Consider the following 20,808-nt stretch of genomic DNA (forward strand, 5'->3'; position numbering starts at 1 on the left):
CTGGCAGCCTGTTCCAGTGCTCCGTCACCTCACTGTAAAGAAGTTCTTGCGCACATTTGTGTGGAACTTCCTATGCTGCAGTTTATGTCCATTTCCCCTTGTCCTGTCCCCACTCACCACTGAAAAGGGACTGGCCGCACCACTATGGCCCCCAAAATGATTAAGAAAAACAATAATCAGAAATACACAGCAACTTCTTTACAGTAAACAGAAGTTCTACTCTGCAGAGGATTATAATGGTTTTTTCCTTTTCCAAGATAAATTTGCTAACAGAGCTAATATAATAATCTATTAGATAAGGATGGCTATGTGGTATATTCATAGCTAATCTTTTGTCCTGTTCCAGTTCTGCAGAAACAGAGTTATTTTTGTTCTATTCCATGTAGCAAAATATAAAGCCAGTTTCTCATTACATAGGAATGTGCTTACAGACTAAGAAAAATTATTTGTGTTAAAGCTATCAGGAGGGCTTGAAGAAAACCAAAGAACTTCAGGATCTGAAGGAAGAAGATGAAGAGACACCAAAAGAAAGTCATGATGAACATGAAGAAAGTGAAAATGACAGTGAGATAAAAAGCCTGAAAAGCAGGTAAGACACTGGTGTATAATGTGATCATATGGTAGGAGACACTATATTCATGGTACCAATCAAGTGTGCTTTATGCTATTAGTATGTTTTCTTCCAGTCTAGGGCAGGATATTTGAACTAACTAGTTTCACAGAATGATTTATTCCACATAAGTACAATTGCAAAATGCAAAATTTTTATTGTTAATATGTTGGTTAAAATTTTATGGTTTTTTGCACATCAAAATGTTTGATCTTGATGGGGACAGGTTTTGAAGTAAAAATATTCCACAAGTGTTCTTTTGGTGATAAATGAATCTCTCTGTAGCACATATTATCAGAAGAAAGTTGTAATTCAGGAATCTGATGCCTTTATTTGTGCATGCATCGTTTCCAAAAAGTGTTCACCAGTCTGTCCACACTAGAGTGTGTTCAGAATGTGCATTCACAAGGGAAATGCAGGTTAACATGAACTCTTCAACAATGCTGGGCTCCCTATGACTTGGAGGGGCACATGCTTGCTCTCTCTAGAAACTCTATAAACATTGCAGAACAGCACTATGATGGAAAGCTATCCCAGCTTTCAGCAGAGGGACACATTTATTACATTCATTGAATGCTCTTTGAATACAGCATGGATTTTGTATACTCTGCTTTATCATACCTGAAACATTTGTGCTTAACTGAAAAACTTTTCTATGCTTTCAGCTTTTTTTTTTTTTTTTTTTTTTTTTTGGAGTTGATTGAGTTCTATCAACCTTGTTTGGCAGAACTTCAATTTCCTGCATTCCAAAATTAAAAAAGATTTGTGCATTACAGAGGAATTCAATAGTGACCAAAGCAAATAAAATATCCAATCCCAAGATGTTAGGCATCTTTACCTGATCCCAAAGGACTGTTTCCAAGATTACTATGACTATAAATGTCTATTAATTTGAAATTCCAGCCATGTTCAGGATGGTCATCTCACTAGTCATGAAACTCATGAGGAAATGTTTAAGACGAATTATGACGTTCATAGCTTGCTCAGTTAAGCTAAACAAGGCAGAATTTTAAATTGTGTCAAGCTCTGAGATTTGCCAGTTGACAGGTAGGAGAAAGAGAAGCCAAGGCAATTGCTTGGTAACTGCATACAGTCGTCTTGCAAGTATCACCTATATTTGAATGTATAGCAGCTCTTGAAAGAGCAAATGTGTGATTCTTTCCTGACTATGCATTTTTCTTTGTAAGAGAAGTAATGCATGATGCATATATGAAACTCCTCGAATTTACAAGCTCAAGGTAATTGATTTGCATATTATTAACATATAATGGTATTCTTTTCATTTTACAGCAGACTTGAAGTCATCATTAATTATTTATATATATTGTACCCCAAACTCTGTAAACACTGGAATGTGATATGGCTTGTAGTGGCTGCAATAATCATTTTTGCCGTGGTGTTGGGAATCTACCATTCATACAGCTCCTGTGATGAAGTATCAGAGAGACCTGAAGGAAAAGCCAGCTGTTCTGCTGCCCATCAGTATTCCTGGTGGAACTCAGGATTTCAACATGAGCAACGCACTGAATAACAAAGCAACACCATGTATTTATGGTACCTGAGAGAGCACAGTATTAGAACACTGTTGTTAAGGGTAGTGCTTAGTCACCTGTACAGTTGTCATCTGTTACGTCTGTTACACGAGTGAGTTACTCCACCCATCAATCCTGGTGATACGTAGCTTGCCAAAATAATAACCTGGTAAATAATTATTTTTATCCTCTTAATTTAAATGACTGATTCAAATAATATTGAATCATGATAAGGTTTGGGCACTAATCAGCAACCAGCAGGCAATTAAAAGAAAGATTTGCACAAGATGTTGACACCTTTCCTTTGATTTTGAAGGCTATGATTAAAACCATATTTGCAGTTAGTGTTTCACTTTGCATTTCCTGAATTCATTGTTTTGTTGTTGTTGTTGACGTATTAATGACATTTGTGTCCTTTGAGTTTTAAAAATGTAATTTTTTTTCTTTTTTTTTTTGTTCATGATTTTTGGGTAGAAAGGTATAAGGCCAGTGGAAGGTTAAAATTATTTTGTCGGACAAGATGTCTTATGGATGCCTTAATTTCATGAAGGAAATTATCAGTATGCAAGTACATTCATACATGTGTTTTATGATATACTGTAAAACTAGGACCATCTCTATTTTTCGAATGGGATATATAACAAAACCTAATAAGAGGTGTAGGTGGCACTTTTGGTATCATCCCATAAGATCTGGGATCGTGAGCTCGTCTTCTTTTGGTGTAAAGTCTGAAGCTCAATCTATCAAAGAAAACGGATTTCTAACACTCAGAAATTTAGTTTGCATGTTTATTGCTAATAACAAATATCCTACTGGTGAATTTTGTTTGTTGCATCTTTAGCTAAATCTTTCTTACAAGAAAATTACATGGAGGAGTGGAGGAGAAAAAAAAAAGAAAAATAGTAGATCACTGCTAGCTTTGGGAAAAAAAAAAACACACATAAGCAGTTTGGAGGTTTTTATTATCTATATACTGCTTGTTTTTTTGGATGAATATAGAGTGTTTAAGGAAGTTCAAAAAGGATAATGGGAAAGTGTAATTTGGTCTAAAATTGTAATTGCTAAACAAGACAGAAGAGAGTTTCTTGCTAATTGTTTGCTATATATTCGATTCAATTAGAATACCCAACAATGAAGAATTACTGTGACATTTCCCATACTTCTACTATTTAAAGAAACTTACAGATAGTAATACAATATTCATTTATTAGAACCAGCTTCTTCATCTTAAAACTGTTTAGAAATAATGTTGCTGACATAATAAGGCAATAAAAGGCAAATAGTCCTGAAGATTCAGAATCCACTATGCCAAACATTGTGATACATACTTTATGTGACTACAGACATTTTGGAGCATACTGAGGAAAAATAGATAACAATGTCTGTAATTGAATTCATTTGTTCTTATTCACCTTTGCACTGATGTTGAACCAACACCTTATGTTAGTTGTTGTAGAATGTTATTGATGTCAGTAAGACTCTTCAACTGCTTAATATTGAGCATGTGCTAAGTTTTTGTTGGCCAGAGCGTGGACAGGGTCTTCATCCTCTTTTGGAATTCAGCACAATGGATTTTCATGAACTTGGTCCACAAGGCAAAATTTCATAAGTAGTTGTATTAATTGGAGCTGAGTTACTTGCAGTGTTTAAGGCGAGTATAATTTAACCACGAAGGTATTATTTATTATGGGGAGTGGATTGAGAGAAGCGAGGGATTTCTAAAAGGATTAAAAGATGAGGATAAAGTTGATGAAAATATAAATAGTTTTAATTTATACACCTACTGTGAGAAAACTGTCCAGTAAAAGTAATGGACCACAGTGACTAACAGCACATTAAATATTTTTGCTTGCATTTTTCAGTTAATTAGTGAAGACATCTTTTTGGATAGAAAACTAGGTTGTGGAGAAAACCTATTCTAAATGTAGTTTATTTCCATTGGATATTATTTTTTTTTTATTTGTTTAAAGAAACAGAAACTAAAACACAAACACACAAAATCTCTTCTGAGTTCAGAGATCACAACAGATAATGAGAAATAGATCTACTATTTATGCCATTAACACTGAAATAGATTTCTTGAGGTGCAATATTTATTTTTTGCTTAAGCAAGACACGTCTATTGTTTTCCTGCACAGCACAGATGTTTCTAGTAAAAGGAATTTTAAAAGGGCACTATTTTTTTGTATCATATTTAATTCTGTAACATTGTAAGATTTTGCACCAGTCTGCTGGTATTGTACTGTATAGTATCACATACTTGAGTTTTGAAATAAAAGAACAGTTTCAAAGTCCTCACTGTTGCTACCTTAAAGATTTATTTTTCACATGCACTCTGTCTGCATGTTAATGAAAATGTTCTGAAATGCCGTTGCCTTTTCTACACTGTGTAATGTAGCGTCATGTTATCCATACCAAGGATCTTGTCCTTAGTGTTTCATTTATTCAGAAAAAATGATGTAGAAGAGCAAGCAAACTCCCATGTCAATAGAGAAGAGGTTTGTAAGCAGGGTCAACCTCGTCATATCCTAAAAATGAGAGAGGATGCTGAAATATCCCGGTGAGAGTTTAACTCCTGCTTCAAAGAGTGGCTGCTTGAATTGAGGAGAAAGAAGACTGCAACCATAGGAGACTAAGTGAAAGGTTAGGAGTCTTTATTTGAGTTGTGTTCTTTTTGTCTTGGAAGGTCTGGGAAGCAAGGGCTTTGTGGAGAGCTGACCTGCCAGACCAGTGCAAAGGAGACAGTGCTCAATTTCCACAAAGAGCACAAATTTCACTGCTGAATTTCTGATGGTCTGCTTCAGGGAGATAAAATCTGGGACAAAGATAATCTTGAAAGAAATAGTTGCTACAAGTAAAGAGACCCTGATATTTGTATTTTCCACATATACATCTTTTTACTCTTAATTTGTTTCTGTTCCTATTTTTCAGGCTTCAGGTATCCTTTAGAAATGATTTCAGAGAACATTTAAGTCTGTTCTCCTCAGACCAAAAGATTTCTGTCTAGTGATCTTCATCATCTTTTGAAACATTTCTAAACATGTTGGCATGAGATGATGGGATGTTCCTTATAGCTTACCATATTTTTTCAAATGCTAATTTAAAATATTCAGCAAGAAGCTGGGCTCTTCTTTGCACACGAGTTAAGGTGAAGACCCATAAACAACTTACAAACCTTTCCTAATGATACAGTCCAGATAAATGATCTTCCTCACAATTCTGGAACAGCTAAAATGTTAAAAGAAAGAAACTGATGAAAAAAAAATCAGTCTCATTTTATCATTCTATTTTTTTCTTCATCTCATTACCTGTATATTGCTCTTAAAAGCCGTGTTGAAGGACCTTATATTTTTGTTTAGTCTAACCAAGTTGTTTTTGTCATTTTTTTTCAGCTAAGAATCCAATTAAGCATCAATAACATGGACAGAGTTTGACTAAAGGAACTTTGCTACAGTGAGAGCAATTGGCACAAGGTAGTAAACTTAGAATCATAGAATCACTCAGGTTGGAAAAGACAAAGATATAATTAGAAGTTTGTCTTAAGATCTCCAAGAGATTTACCCACATTCAGTTCTAAACCATAGCTGAAACACAACCAGATTTTCATTTGTTTGTTAGTATTGGAGGCATAATTTTGTTAGCCACAGCAGCCATCTGCAACTTAGCCCTGTAGATGTCTATGTTGTAGTATCTACATAACCATGGTATGTGCTGCTGTAAGAGGTGGGACCTATACCATCTGCTAAGACTTCCTGAAGGTTTTTGAAGTTACTGCTGCCAGGATTATCTGTGGTTTGAATCAGTCTGTTGGTATTAGTTTATTCAAAGCTCACAAAGGGCAGCAGTGAATAGGTTAGCTCCCATCAATGTCCATATGTAGCCTCACAAGAAATCCTGCTTATCTCCAAATCTGTCCAAAAGCAAGTATCAAATTACCTATTATGGTACTTATTTTTGCACTGGAACTGAAAGGCAAATGATGAAGGTAAACACGCTGCATCAAGGCAAATAAAACAGTGGGGAATGGATGCCCTTCTAATTCCAAAATAAAAACTCCAATTTTTGTTCCTCTGTATGATTGCCTGCCTTGCTGTGATTTAATAGCCAGTTATTTTTATTTACCAGATGAACAGACAATATGATTAATGTGTTGTTAATCAGTAAAACAGGAAAAAACAGCAAAAGAAAAACTAATTTCAGAGTGTTTACTGACTTAGCAGTTTAACAGTCTTATCTCCCTTCCTCAGCTGTGTTTTTTGAGTCAGCAGTAGTTAAATTTTCCAGCAAGCCCTACATGAAAGAAAGTGTAAAGGGTGATTACGGATTTCCAGTCAGTGACCTCGCCTTTGAGTGGGACAGACAACACATCTGAGGTTTCTACGAAGCAGTGCAGTGACAGCTGAAGTTTCTTTCAAAAAGTCATCTGAAAGGCTATCTCAGACGTGCTCCAGTATCTTAATTCTTCTCAGCTCAGAAGACAAATCACCTCAAATTTCTCAATTTTCTGAGTTTGTGACAATGACAACTTATTTTGGAGTTACCTCAGCGGTGTTATCAGTCTGGATTATGACATTCATGGCTCAAAATTACTGTATAACAGGTATGTGAAGTCCCACTTTTTAAAACATCATAGTTGAACAGAAAAGTACTTGGAAAAAAATAGATTTGCAGGCAAAATGGGGGAAAGAGGATATGTGTAAACAGGTTTGCTAGCATAGGAAACAACAGGCTCTTCATAGGATAGTGCAATGAAAAATAGCATAAGGAGAGTCTTTCATTGTTAGTCTAATTATTTGATAAGTTCAAGTGATATATAAATGCTACAGAATTGCTTGTTCCAAAATTATGATAATCCATTTAGAATTAAGTTTAGCATTATTGAAATGTGACTTTGTTGTTTTTAATAGACCATTTAACATAGCATAGCAAATATCTTTGTGCAATCCTCAGAGAGCAAAATCCGTATGAAATCAGTTCTTAGTTTCTGTGATAAAGTGCTATCATTAACACAGTTATTTGCACTGATTTGACAATATCTTGATACTTCCTTTGTTTGGAAAATTAAAGGAAACTTGCACAGGGATCTCGTGGCTCATCTCCAGGACAAAAACACTTGTCTCTGCTTAATATAACACAAATTTCCTATTTTATATAAACTATCTGTTTGAAAAATTAGTGTAGGGAATTGCCAACTTCAGCTGTGTCCTACAGTGTTTAGATAACCCCTTTCCCTCAGATGTTATTATATGTCCCTGCTTTTAGAATCAGTCATATAATACCCCTTTCTTCTGTAAGTTAGTGAAACTTGGAGGCCTCCTACACTAGACTTTCTGCAGATAGAAAATGTTTCCAGATGCTTCACTACAGTTTGCAAGGAGTAAATACTTCCTCTGCCTTTGTAAAGGATCATTACACCACTGTTGCAGAGAATTGATCTTCTTATCTACTGAAAGGCCTCTGAAGGAAACCTGGACTTGGGTGAATCAGATGCTCAGCTCAAGTCCTGTTGAAATTCCACAATTAACAACAGTAAACTCTTCTACAGATCCCAACTACTGAATATATTTTTTGCTGGGGAAATATCTTGAGTCTTAAGAGTATGCCTTAGTTAGGGATGTTAGGACCCCTTTAGTTCCCCTCTAAGCCTTACTTAGAGTAACTACTCATGTACTCTCTGCTCATTTGCCCAAGAAGTCAAGTTAAGCTCATGGCTGATTCCTATGTGCCTTGGAGTTGTGTTGTATGTAGCATGCTTGTGCCCAGACCTGCCCACTCCTCTACTGACTTACTGGCTGGGCTTCACTGATGGATCATGCATTGTAGCTGGCCTTCTGTCCAGAGTGGACTTCAAGCATGTGTTATAGGTAGCATATTTCTCTTTCTGTTCCCAAATGCACTTTCTTCATTATTCCTGTGTCTGACACATTGTCTTGCGCTCTACCAGTGCAAAGAGGATGGCAAAGACCTGTCACAGTGTGACCCTGCTTGGGTGCTGTGGGACTGTGCCCTAGTTGTGAGGCACTGTCATGCCTGTGCTGAAGTCACCCTCTGCTCCCTGCTCAGCTTTTAATGTGGAGCAGCTTCACTCTTGCTGCTCCCTGATGTCAGCAACCCAAGTAAGCTCTTTTTAACAAATCAGAGTGAGGGCTTGGGGGAAGGCAAAGAGAGAGAAACAGCTTCTTCAAAAAGTAAGAAGAGAATTAATGCAGAATAAGCTTACACTCTACACACATTCTTCCTGTCCTGTGACAAGTTTGTCCTCTTGTGAGATTTTTCTGTCTAGTCTTTCCCACCTCTCTCAGTAAAATGGATTTCTTATAAAAGACTCAAAGGGAAATGTTCAGTTATTAGCAGATTAACTAAATAGACCAAACAAAAATGATAGCTATGGGCAACTTGTAAACACAATGCTTTTAAAGGATTAGTCTGTCTCCTGTACAAACTGAGTTTTCTTTAATGCAGAAGTCAGAGGTCATTTTAAGAAGTGATGAAAAGTCTTGAAGAGCTTACTTTTCTCTTTCTGGATTTCATTTTCATGCTATAAAACCAACCAAGATCTAAATCTAAATCCAAATTGGAACCAATAATTTTTTCCAAAACATTCCTTTTACTTTTCTATTTTGTTTTTAAATCCTTAGCAAATTCTAAGGTAAAACTTAGGCCCATGTCTTAGAATCACTTGTGTTAATGCTTACGACTCAGCTTTCTCGTACTGAATTAATACATTTATTGTTGTTTATATCTATTAAGCAATTCTCATTTTATAATCTTGTAATTGAATGACTGAAGACTATAGCAGTTTACAACTAACTAGACAGCTTCCTAAGGGAAATAGTTGTTTAATTAAGCACTAACAGTATGAGTGACATCTGAGCAAGTAAGGGGAGAAGAGAATTAGGAATAAATAATAGAGAAGGAATGGGAGCTTGAAAATGGGATGTGCATCAGCAGCTGAGAAAGAGGGGAAATGTAAAAGTTCTCAAGAAGATGGAGAGCTCCTTGCTAGCAAAAAGCAATCTAGAAAACAATGCTGGAGCACCTGCCTGATACCAAGAAGCTTGACCAAGATGAAGACATACAAGGGGTCATTCATGAACACACACTGACTGGACAGGAAGATATTTGACAGTAACTGAAGAAATTTGATGCCATGATTCATCATCTTGCTGGGATTCCTTGAACAGATTTGAGGTTCTTGATACCTGACACACACCTCCTCACTGAGCAACAGTGTATTTTTGGGTCTTAGAGCTCTGAATTCTCACACAGTGTATTTGGCCAGGATTGGATGTAGCTATGATTTGGCTATGGGGATGCTTAAGAGCTCATTCATTCACCATCTGTCTGGGATTGGGTCTGTGCTATACCAGGAAGTGCTTATGGGAGGCCACAACTCTGCAGATGCTGAGATAAATCCATCAAGTTCAATGATTGCTCTGTGCAACATTTAAATCCCATTAAACTAAACATAAAACCAGAAGGGATGCATCTTTTACCAGAAGATATTTCCAACTGCACCCCATTCAATGGAAGCAAGAGTGGAAAGTCTGCCTTTGTTTATGCCTTCCACATGAGCTTAGACATCTTCTTAACCTCTTCTCATGGTGCTAGTTCTATCATTCCATTCAAAAAATTCAATTGAACCTCTGTTTCTAAGAAATGATAACGATGGATCAGTTGATGTTGTCACTAGTATACACAGCTGGTGGACATACAGAGCCGGTATAGAATGTCCAGCAAGGAAGTAATACCTGTGGGAGCTGGTTATCTGGACTGTTTGCAATGAAATCCTGAAATGGTTGCAAGCTTAAACAAATACCAAGAAAAAAAACAAGTGTGTCCAGAGTACCCAGTTAATCTAGTTGCATTTTGTTGTGTTTTCTGTTGATTTTATTTTGACAAGGTATGGGAATTATCTTCCTAGGAAATGTGTAGCTATTTTGAAATTACTTCTTACAGGCTATTCCTTTTCATTTAATATGGCAATTACTGTATGCAACTCAAAAAAAAGAAAAAAAGGAAAAATATTTTTTTTCTGGCATATGCTTCTGGGAAATATCTGAACAAAGAGTACATCTTTTCCCATTCTCTGTAAAATCCCGAGTTCTGTCCTACATCCTTAACTCAGGCTAAAGGAGTACAGCAGGCATAATCACACCTAAACTATGTCTTCCCCGAGGTAGTTGCCATGGATAATGTGCCAGATGTAGAATCCTGAAAATGCTGGATAAACTGCCTATTGTTGATGAGTTTGGGAAAAGTATCATAAATCCATCTATCTCCTCTCTTCCTACCATCTGCTTCCTGCCTCATACTCAGCAGATTCAGTAGTTGACCGTACATGGAAGAAAAAAATAAAATCATGCCAAACAATATAGGTTGCTCTGAAAAGTATTGCCTCCCATTTATTTCCATGGAAACTACAACACACACAAAGAGCACAGTAGCACTATTTGATAGAGAAAATTCTCAGCTTCTAAACACCCTTTTTCAACATAGTCACCACTGATAGTTGTGCATTTTCACCAGTGATGAATGAGAGCATGCATGTCATGCTCATAAAAATCTGCACCAGTGGCAGTGACTTGCTATTGTCACTGCTGAAATGCACTGCCCATCACATCACTGTGCTCATATGCATGTTTGTCCACCATTAACATTCAGCAAGCACTGATGAATGTCAGTGGGTGCATTTTTTTTCTCTTGGCAGAATTCGGTGACACACCATTGCTTCATCCACACCTCCATGTTGAACTCCATTTTGTCAGGCTGCCCCTCTGCTGCCATCTGTCACACTGCAACAACATGTAACAGAATACTGGTGTGAAGGTTCGGCTTCTACTTCCATATCACCAACATCTGTCTCTGATGTTGTGGGCAACGTAGTAAAATGAGGCGTTTCCTTCAGAGCAGCTCTCATAGGAAAGAAAGATAAGTTTAAAAGAACTGAGAAACTATTTTAAAATCTCTCTGTTAAGAAGAGTGCTCTGACAGAATCCAGCCCACTGCTTTGGTGCAACTTTGCTTTTATCTTTTTCATTTTTTAAAAAAAGGAAAAAGCCCTGAATCTGATCTGGTAACAACTCAAATGCCAGCTGTGTTTACATTTATTTTAATGACTGTCAAAACTTTTGAAATTCTAGACTATTATGTTGAGACAATACTTTATTGTAAAGTAGTTATTTTTATAGAAATCACTTTTTTGCCATCCTCGAGTTAGAAACTTTGAAGAATAGGCAATTTGCCTGAATGTGATCTTAAGCGTGATCTTAAATTTTACATGGAGGATAATTGTTAGCATTAATATATAAAATTAACTTGGAATATCTATGTCTAAATTACAGGTTCCACGCTTTCACCTTGCAGGATCACAGGTGTAGGACTGTATCTTGACGAGAAAGTGAATTTTTCAGAAGCAAGTAATGTGTGCAGTCGACTGAATCTACAACTGGCAAGTAAAGAACAGGTTGAGAAGGCTTTGAAAAATGGCTTTGAAACATGCAGGTATACAACATCCATTAGTTTTTCTTTATTTTCAATAAACCCTTTTACCTAACGTGAAGCTGTGTAGAAATCTACTATTAAAAAGACTTATGCTTTTATTGTAGTTCTGGATGGATAAAAGATGGATTGGTTGCCATTCCTCGTATAACATCCAATAAGAAATGTGGTCGGGGCAGCGTTGGACTAGTGAACTGGCGTGCTAATCAAGCTTCTAAATTTGCAGTTTACTGCTTCAATTCTTCAGGTATGTAAGTGTAACAACTACATTTCTTGTGTTTGGGTTTGAATTCTTTTTAAAATATTTGCATACAAAATATCATAACAAATATGTAAGTTCTTATCATTTGATGACTCTTTCACCCGATCTTACATATTGTCAAGCTTTATTTAGCTCTGCAAGGTTTAAAAAAGAAAAAGAAAAAGAAAAATAAACAAAAAAAATCCACGTTTCCAAGCAATACAGAAATTCCATTCCATTGCAAGAAATAGAGAAATTCCATTCCATTGCAAAATAGTAAGTTGGTGTTGCTATGGAAGATCTTATTGGAAAAGATGCTTTTGCCATGTCAACACAATATATTTTGTGGGTTTTAACTGTCTAGGAGATTAGGTATGGTGATTTGAAAGATGGTAGGTAAACAATCTGCAACAAGGGTGCCTCTGTAAACATACATATTTTTTGGCAATGACCAAGAGAGGGTTTCTTAAGGAAAGGCTGATTCTTTTTTGAAAAAAAGGAAATGTATCCATTAAATTAAATGTAGGGTCATTTAAGAGACCATAAAATCAACACAATTTCTAGTCTGTTCTCAGTAAAACAAAACAGCTTCTTTAGTAGGTCATAATCTGAATCGTTTTGTTTGAGAAAAGATCTGTCCTTCCTCTCCTCCTTGACTTTCTGTTCCTAGATCAAAGATGCAGAAGTAGAACTTAGGTCTTGATGTAAATTAGATCTTCATTCAGAACAGATCGGTATTGTTTCTTAATTACTTCTACCTTATCTACTGAAAATAAGTATTTAACTGGAGGTTTTGTGTTCTTGCTAGTGTTCCATACTCGTGATTATTATGTAACCATACCAGTAAATCACTGATTATGTATATGGTGAAATGATTTCTAATCAGTGCCTTGACCTTGCCAGTGAGTTTTAGGTAACAATACAAAATTCTGAAAAAAGATGTGTCAACAAGGGTTGGGAAAGACCAGGAGAAAGATGGCTTTCCAATATCTGCCCATACAATGACAAGAAGACAGACTGCCTATTTCCTGTGGCATCCCCCAGGAGTCTGTCTTGAGACTGCTGTTCTTTAATGTTTTTATCTACAACCTAGAGAGTGGAAGTGAGTGAAATACGTGTCATTTTGCATCAGAAATCTTGGATAGGCAGGTAACATTAAGGAGGTAGCAAATAATTCCAAAAAGAAAATTGATTGAGTGGCTAGAAAGTAATAATAAAAAAAAAATTAACACTGTGATGATTCTGCGTTTCTGCATCTTAATAGCCAAAATGCCACCTGTTCTAGACATTTCATAGCTAAAACATTTGTAGTTGTAACACCAAACATCATTTGGAAACTGTTGTGGAGAAAGACTAAAAAGCCTCTGTTACTCAGCTTTTTATTCTGTGAATGAAACTGCGTCACCAGACTTCCCAGGGGATTCATTTGGAGCACAGTACATACGTCATTTCCCGTTATTTATGTTGTAATCTGCTTGTTTAGCAAAATCTTTACAGCTTTTCAAAATGTGGATCTTCACAAAAAAAGGTGAATTTTCATATTTCCACACAAGCCAGTTCAGTAGTCAGATTTTGCATTTACATATAGAAGTCCACTTGCACCCACATTTTTATACAGACAATATTCACATCATTTAAATGACTTAATCTCAGAATGTGCCTGGTGTTTGTTTCTTTGTAGGCACCAGCAGAACTGTCTCATTGTTCATTTTGCTCTGGTGCCTGATTCACCTGAAAGTTTTATGGGATACTTTTCCTCCTAGGAAATCAATACTGTCAAAAGTGTCAACAGTGCATGTGTGTGCTGTGAAAATATAAATAATAGCATTTATTTTCCCATTATATAATGGAAAAGCTTTTGAAGCTTGGATCTCTAGTTAAGATTGCTTTCTGCAGGAGGCCAGGTTATTTATTTATTTTTAATATGGATTATTACTATAAATACTCTTCAGACGGAATCATCAGTGCTATGCAATTATAAAATGCATACCACTGAAAGTGTTCAACTATATAAGTAATGGTTCAAAGTGTACACGAATGGTTTTAGCCACATGTTTGAAAAAAGCTCACCAGATTTAGATAATGCTTTTCTGACCAAGCAAATGATCTCCAGAAGGAAATGGCTGGACAACAATTTCTCTAAATGTTTATAATCTTATGTATTTCCTTTCCCTACTATAGATGTTCAAATTAATTCATGTAAACCAGACCCAACTACAACCATACTACCATCAAGTGTACCAACAGAATTAACTGCGTATTCAGGTTCCGATTTGACTGGGAACACCACAGCAGTGCCTACTGCAACTGAACCAGAACAAACCCTGAAAAACGTGAGATTTCGGATAATATGTATAACTGAAACTATATTACCAACAGAGGGGACTACTACAACAATGCCAGAGGAATACCACACTTACCCTGCTGCATTTAGGAATGATGGTGTTGTCTTTGGAGGTAAGGGCAGTGCTCCTTAACTAGAATAGCTCGTTAGTGAGATACATGTTAGCAGTAAAACTGCTTACCGCTGGTTTTATTTGCTACTCCAGCATTCTTTTTTATATAGCTGAACCTTGAAGCAGAATAAAATGTCACAAAGCTTATAAAAAAGGGTTTTTTTAGCATAATTTTTAAGTATAAGATCTTAATATTTTATTCTTTTTGGTAATATTTATGTATGAAATGGTGGAAATTCATTGTGGTTAATGTGATTTGGGGTGAATACATTTCTGAGAAAGTCCTAGCATAGCACCATGTGCTCTGAATAATTGAAAACAGCCAGATCTGAAAAGTAAAAGAAGCCAAGAAAGTTGTAAGTAGAACAGTGATTTGTTTTCCATATACAAGGTGTGAAAAACTAATCCTAACAAAAAGAAACTGGAAAATAGACTAAATATATGGAAAAACGCATTAAATGGAAGGACAGTTAATTACAAAAACGTATTTTCTCAGTAGGTTGTTTAAAAAAATCTCTGATGAGCAGATTAGACAAGTATGACAAATGTCTGTCAAGGAGTGCCTGAGTGCTTTTAGCCTCTCAAAACAAGGAGCAGGAGTAACCAAGGTTTTGAGATTGCTTACATTTATTCTTCTATGAGTCTATGTGTCCATACATACCTTTTACACTAGGCTGGTTTTAGAAGAATCTGGACTTATGTTCATAAGCCTTTAGAAAGTCCAGTATAAAAATATATAACACCTTTATGCTTACCTCCCTTTTATCTCTAGGTATCCCCACTGCACTCCTTGTGCTGGCAGTCATCTTCTTCATTATTTCAGTTCTTCTAGCAGTCTGCTACATCAAAAAGTAAGGTTTTTCTATCTTTTCTCTTAGAGTGAGTTAACTCCTAGAGTACAGGCAGTGAATATTTCATAAATACAGCTAAAGAGGGCTGTAATGATAATGATGTAACTGTAAAACAAAGAATTAAATCTTCAGCTCTGCTGTTCTGCAGTTAATTTTTGTTGCTATTGTCGCTACGCCCTTTTAGAAAAGCAATCAGACCAATATTACCTATTTTTGATTAATCAGTCACACCTAGTGTGGAGTGTTGCTGTCTGCCAAGACAGCAATATTTAAGCATGCAACTGTATATATAAAAGCCTATTTATGCAGCTTTCTTTTGTTTCTTTCAATGTCAGACTCGAGAGAATAACATCCTTCAGAAAAAAATACTTGTTTACCCCCTTTGAGCCATTTAAACAGATCTTCAACACAGAGGATCACTGGAGATCAAAAAGTTGTGCCCATTTCTAACATTCTTGCCCAGCTTGCATTATCATTATGTACCACAAATCCTGAACATACATGGTTTGTATAAAGCAAACACAAAGCAGAAAATATTTCTTTAAAAGGCACATTGCTTTTAAAAGTACAGTGAGCCCACTTGCTGCTATTCTCTGTGGCACTTCTGCCTTGAATATAGCAGAGAAAGCAAATGCTAGATATTTGGTAGCACCTCTCAACAAATAAAATACTAAACTAATGTCAGTGTTTCCGCTTTAATATCCTTTCTTTTTATTTAAAGGTACAAGAAATCCTTCCCATTTTCAAACAAGAATCAGAAAAAAATGGTTGAAACTACGACTCTCAAAGAGACTGCATCAAATGACAAAACACTTGAGAAGGAAACAAAGAATAATGAAAAAAAGGTAGAAGAGGCCAAAGCCAAGCCTGAAACCACAGTAAAATGTCTAGAAGTGGAAGTTTAAGGTCAGCAGAAGAGGGAGGAGAAACGTACAGTTCTTTTTAGAAATATATAAAACAAAGCACATAACTTAGCAATGCTTTTAAATGCAGGTGACTGTAAATACTCATGATTTTTTTTTTTCATCTTAACATATTAAGCATAAGCAAAAAAAAAAAAGCATTTTTTTTTAATAATTACATCTTCAGCTATAAATGCTCTTGCAAAAGAATATGGTATCTTACTTGAAATAAATAAAACATCCATATTACAGTTCACTTCTTAACAAAGAAGTAAATCAAAATTTGCTGTTAGTGACACACAGTGTGTGACTATTTGCATGAAATTCACATTGATATGTAAAGAAAAATTCCTTTATATCTGTATGGGTGATCTGCTAACTTAATGCCTAAAATAAAACAATACTAGGTCATAAGTAAAACAATAGTAGGTTAATTTATTTCCATTAAGTAGTTACACACTGCTTTTTAAAAAGTCTGTTTAAAAACAGAATAAGTCTGTTTGCAAGTAAAAAATCAAGACTGGCCCACTGCCATTCCAATACCAAAAGAAGGGTACAAAGATGCTGATCTTCATCAGCATCCTTGAACAACTTTCTAAGGTATCCTCATCATGTAATTCACTGTTTTATTTATTAAAATCTGTATCATTCTTTTGCATCAGATATTTGACAGGGAAAAAGAACCTTGAACTGTATTACAATGGTTATATTTAAGGTCTTTGTGTGTATTTAAGTGAGGCCTTCCAAATAAAGGCTTCAAGAGGTATAAGGCATTTAGAGTACTTCATAAAACATGAAAGTTGGTAGAGATGTTTGTCTAGACCATTTATTCTCATGAAAACTGTCTTATAGGAGAAAGATCTCGTATAACCTCTATGTTACAGAAGTGATTAGTGGATATGAATGGAAAAAAAAACCACCAGCAATTTACCAAATATTTTATTGAATACATGGTTTAGATAACTTTTTTATTTGAAGTTATGGCAAAAAGGTGTTTTTTCAGATCAAGTAGCTTGAAAAAGTCTTAAATAGAATAGTAACAGAACTGCTCACATACATGTACATGCTGTTTTCTACTGCGCAGAATATCTGGCTGTGACAATTCATGCTTTTGATTCACAGAAATCTAACAATTGCCCGGTTGTTATATATTCCACTAGACAGACAGTGGTAGGGTATTGCTAATAGCCTATTTAGAGGAGCCACCTGTTGTTTGTTTTTTGTTTTTGATAGCATAGAGAGATTTTATGGCTCCAGGAGTCTGGGCTGGGTTGAAACACAGCCCACCACTTCTGCAGAAGGACTGTGGTTACACACAGCTCCACAAACCACTAATTTTAAGTGCCCATCCACACAACTTCAGCAGAGAAAATTTTCAACAGAGAACAGAGGAAAGCTGTTATGTACAGCCCTCCTTGCTCAATTAAGTAGTTCCTCTCCTTGCCAAGTGCTGCAGGAATGCAGTGCATCTCTGCTTGCACACATAATGAAAGCACACTCACCGTGTAAGCAGTGAGTAGCAAGCAGGAACAACGCCATCAGGAAATCCACAGCCATCACTTGTCACTAGGGTGTCAGAAAAGTATATGGGCTTAAGCACACAGGCAATGGATACAAGGTAATTCTGGACTTTTTCGCCCTTTAACAACTGTCTTTTCCAGTTTTTAGATAAGAAATTACCCGCTTCTCTTTTCCTCATCAGCAAGTGGTAGTTATTGATTTTTTGCTGTTGCTGTCATTTTTATTTTAAATCTGCTTTTGTCAATAGAATGAAGAAGTTGCCCTATTATGTAAGCATCTCTTTTACTTTCAAAACTCAGACAGCGTTCACCCCGACCTGCACTCTGTTGCCTGGCTGTGTGCACGGGTTGCTTCACCCTCCATGAACCCTCCTGGAGCGCTCAGTGCCGTGCATTGGGGCCTAGTCAGAGCAGCAAGGAACCTGCTCCCTCTTACACATAATAACATCACAAAAGCTAAAATGAAGCTGCTACACCGTCCTGTCAGCAATAAAAGCCAGGTACAAATAGCAGATCAGTGAGCACTGTACTTGATATTGTCTGTACAATGAGTACGGCTCCATCACGTTTGGATTAGTATAAGATGTTCCTGCTCACGGCTTAATGGAGTTGCAAAGCAAACACTCGATGAACTTCCAGACAAGATGTCAAGCAGCCCAAACCCTCACCTGGCACCACCAGAAACTTAGGAGAGATTTCAGAAAGGGCGTCTCTGCCTCTTGTCAAACGCCTTTCCTTTCTAACCGCTCTCAGCGCCGCAGAGCCGGCGCTCCGCTCGCGTTCCCATACAGGTGATTCGCGGCACCCCGTCCGCCGCCGGCGGCCCCGTCCCGCTTCCCGCCCGCGGCACAGCTGCCGGCTGACCTCCGGCCGCGGGGCCGCTCGCTTCGCAGGAAGAGCCGCGGGTTCCCGGCCCAGCCCAGGCGGTGCCCCGGACAACGGGCTGCCGCGGCGTGGGAAGAGCGCGACTCAAGTGGGCAGGAAGGGGAAGCAGGGGAAGCACCGCTCCTTTTCTCCGCTTTGAACGACAGACGGAACGCGACTTCTGCAATTACGACTCGAAGCGTCGGGATGCAGGTGACCTCCAGAGGCTGTTCTAGGACTTCTGTCCCTAAGCGCCCTATCGCTTACGGCCGCGGCTGGCTTTCCCACTTTCCTTGCTCACCGGGTCAGGAGCTCCGGCCGCGCGCAGCGCCACGCTCCCCGGCCTCGCGCCCCCTTCCGCCCAACGGCAGCGCGGCGTCACCGTGGCGCGCCGGGAGCCGCCGCGCCTGCGCCGAACGCCGGGCGCGGGGTGCGGCCCCGCCGGGCTGCCGTCGGGAGGCGGCGAGCGGGATGCCGGGCTGCCGGGGTGAGGCCGCCGTCCGCGTCCCGAGGAGGAAGGGGAGGGGGGGTGAGGGGTGCGAGCGCGGGGGCGGGACCGGGGAGCCATCGGGGTGGGCGCCGCCGCCTTCGGAGAACTGCTGGAGAGTCCCGCCTCCAGCGCGGGGCGCCGAGGGCCTGGCGCGAGCGCGGCCGTTTCCCTGTGGCCGCGCGCACGGGGGGTGCGGTTGCGTCCCTCGGCTGTGCCTCTCCTGCGGGCTGTGCAGCGCGGCCGTCGCCGGGCTGTTCGGTTCTTAAGGTTGATGCTGTTCCGCAGGCAGTTTGCCGCTGTAGGCCTCTGTCCGTAGCGGGTCTCTGAAGACGTGAAAGTAACGGCTTGCATCGCGAGGACCAAACCGTGCGGGCAGAACGATAGTGGGTGCCTTTGCCGCTTCAGAATTAGAAGCAAGGAGAAATCGCGATGTTAGTCCCACCTAACGGTTAGCGAGAGGGAACGAGCGGCAGAGCAGGTGAAGCCTTCCAGAACCAGAAGGCGGAGGGAAACTTGTGACAAATGCTGGGGGAAAAGACTTGAGTGTGAAGGGATGATGGTGGCATAGGTTGAAACTGGAGAAGCTTGAGCACATCTGCGCAGTAATGCATCCCAAAGCAGAGTCTTTTTACCAGCACTTCTTTTTTCAATAGTGAAAACGAAAACTGCCACCATAATCTTGAGGTGTTTGCTGGGTGTATTTATAGCCGTGTGGTGCAGTCGCTGTCTGTGGAATACAAGGAAAACTTTATGAGAAAGAAGACGTATTTCTTGAGTTGTAATGCCACGCTCCAGTCTCTCCTATTTGGCTCCGTTTCTGGTTTGGTTAAATTGTGTTACTGTGGAATAGCCTAGTTAGCAGGTGGCTAAAGTTTAACGCAACAAAAAAGATGTGAGCAGCTAGCCATAGAAGACTCAAATGTAACCCTCTTTTCAGCAGACACTTTACCAGTGAATGAGAACTTTCCATGGAACTGAGTTGAAGAACTTCACTATGGGTCAACAGATTTCAAGCCAGACACAAACTATAATGAACAAGTTGCCAGAAAAAGTAGCAAAGCATGCTTCTTTGGTTCAAGAAAGTGGTTTCCTAACCTATGAAGAGTTTCTAGGAAGAGTAGCTGAACTTAATGATGTGTAAGTGTTCATTTGTTTCCTCTTTTCCATGTTTTACAAAGAACTTCTATGCAGTGTATTTCTCTGTGCTGGCTAAGCCAGAACTAGCCAACTGGTTTTCAGATATTTACTTTGGATCTTATAGTTTTTATAAAGATTATAGTTGCACATAGACCAAGTCGTTTCTCACCCTTAAAGTCACTTTTCTTCTAGCTGGTGTTACTTCACTCTTAGAAGATCCCAAGAGGTCAACGTTTAGTACATCTTTTAGTTCAAGTCACCTTGTGCCCCTATCCTCCATCAACTGAAGATGCTGTGCTGCTTCCTTTCTTCCTATCATTTGTAGTAGAAAGTAGAAACACCAGCCCTGTAAAAAGCCAATACAGCAACACTAGGAAGGTAGAACTGGAGGCAGAACTGTTTGTGACCATTTCTCCCACATCTCTGGACATGCAGTGCTGTTCCTCTTTAAAGATGAGATGCGTCTTTTACTCTTTGAAACCAGCAGCCAAAAGAGTCCCCCAAAAAAGGCTGCATAAGTAACATTTGTTTTTGTAGCTTGCGTTTTGTTTCACTAATATGTTGCCAGTGAAAAGAAAGGAATAGAAAAGCAGAGTTGTTGTTTTCGCTCACTCGGTATTTATGATATAAAACGAGCTGAGTTGAAGAAATATGTGCTGAAAGGGGTTTTGTTGCATGTGGGTTTTGGTAGAATTTACTGTTTA

At 38.4% G+C, this 20,808-nt stretch overlaps 2 protein-coding genes across 30 annotated transcripts in view; both read left to right on the forward strand.

The window, feature by feature from the left end:
• Window positions 1-3,042, forward strand: part of IRAG1 (inositol 1,4,5-triphosphate receptor associated 1) — a 101,318-nt gene extending 98,276 nt beyond the window's left edge. For 22 of the 23 annotated variants that reach the window (XM_048948367.1, XM_048948366.1, XM_048948361.1 and 19 more), the window contains 2 exons: window positions 458-589; window positions 1,901-3,042. In XM_048948367.1, coding sequence (XP_048804324.1) covers window positions 458-589; window positions 1,901-2,141 — 373 coding nt within the window. In that variant the 3' untranslated portion in view covers window positions 2,142-3,042. The remainder of the gene's footprint in view (window positions 1-457; window positions 590-1,900) is intronic. The other variant, XM_048948382.1, reaches the window with a different exon arrangement.
• Window positions 2,164-20,808, forward strand: part of RNF141 (ring finger protein 141) — a 54,434-nt gene continuing 35,789 nt past the window's right edge. For 2 of the 7 annotated variants that reach the window (XM_048948393.1, XM_048948389.1), the window contains exons 1-2: window positions 16,108-18,690; window positions 19,905-20,104. In XM_048948393.1, coding sequence (XP_048804350.1) covers window positions 19,923-20,104 — 182 coding nt within the window. In that variant the 5' untranslated portion in view covers window positions 16,108-18,690; window positions 19,905-19,922. Of the gene's footprint in view, window positions 4,786-5,534; window positions 5,616-6,389; window positions 6,743-11,486; window positions 11,647-11,750; window positions 11,891-14,065; window positions 14,342-15,112; window positions 15,192-15,912; window positions 18,691-18,875; window positions 18,965-19,904; window positions 20,105-20,808 lie in introns of those variants that run through there. The other 5 variants (XM_048948387.1, XM_048948388.1, XM_048948392.1 and 2 more) reach the window with 5 other exon arrangements.

The sequence above is a fragment of the Lagopus muta genome, chromosome 6 (genome assembly GCF_023343835.1).
Source record: "Lagopus muta isolate bLagMut1 chromosome 6, bLagMut1 primary, whole genome shotgun sequence".
NCBI classification, from domain to species: Eukaryota; Metazoa; Chordata; class Aves; order Galliformes; family Phasianidae; genus Lagopus; species Lagopus muta.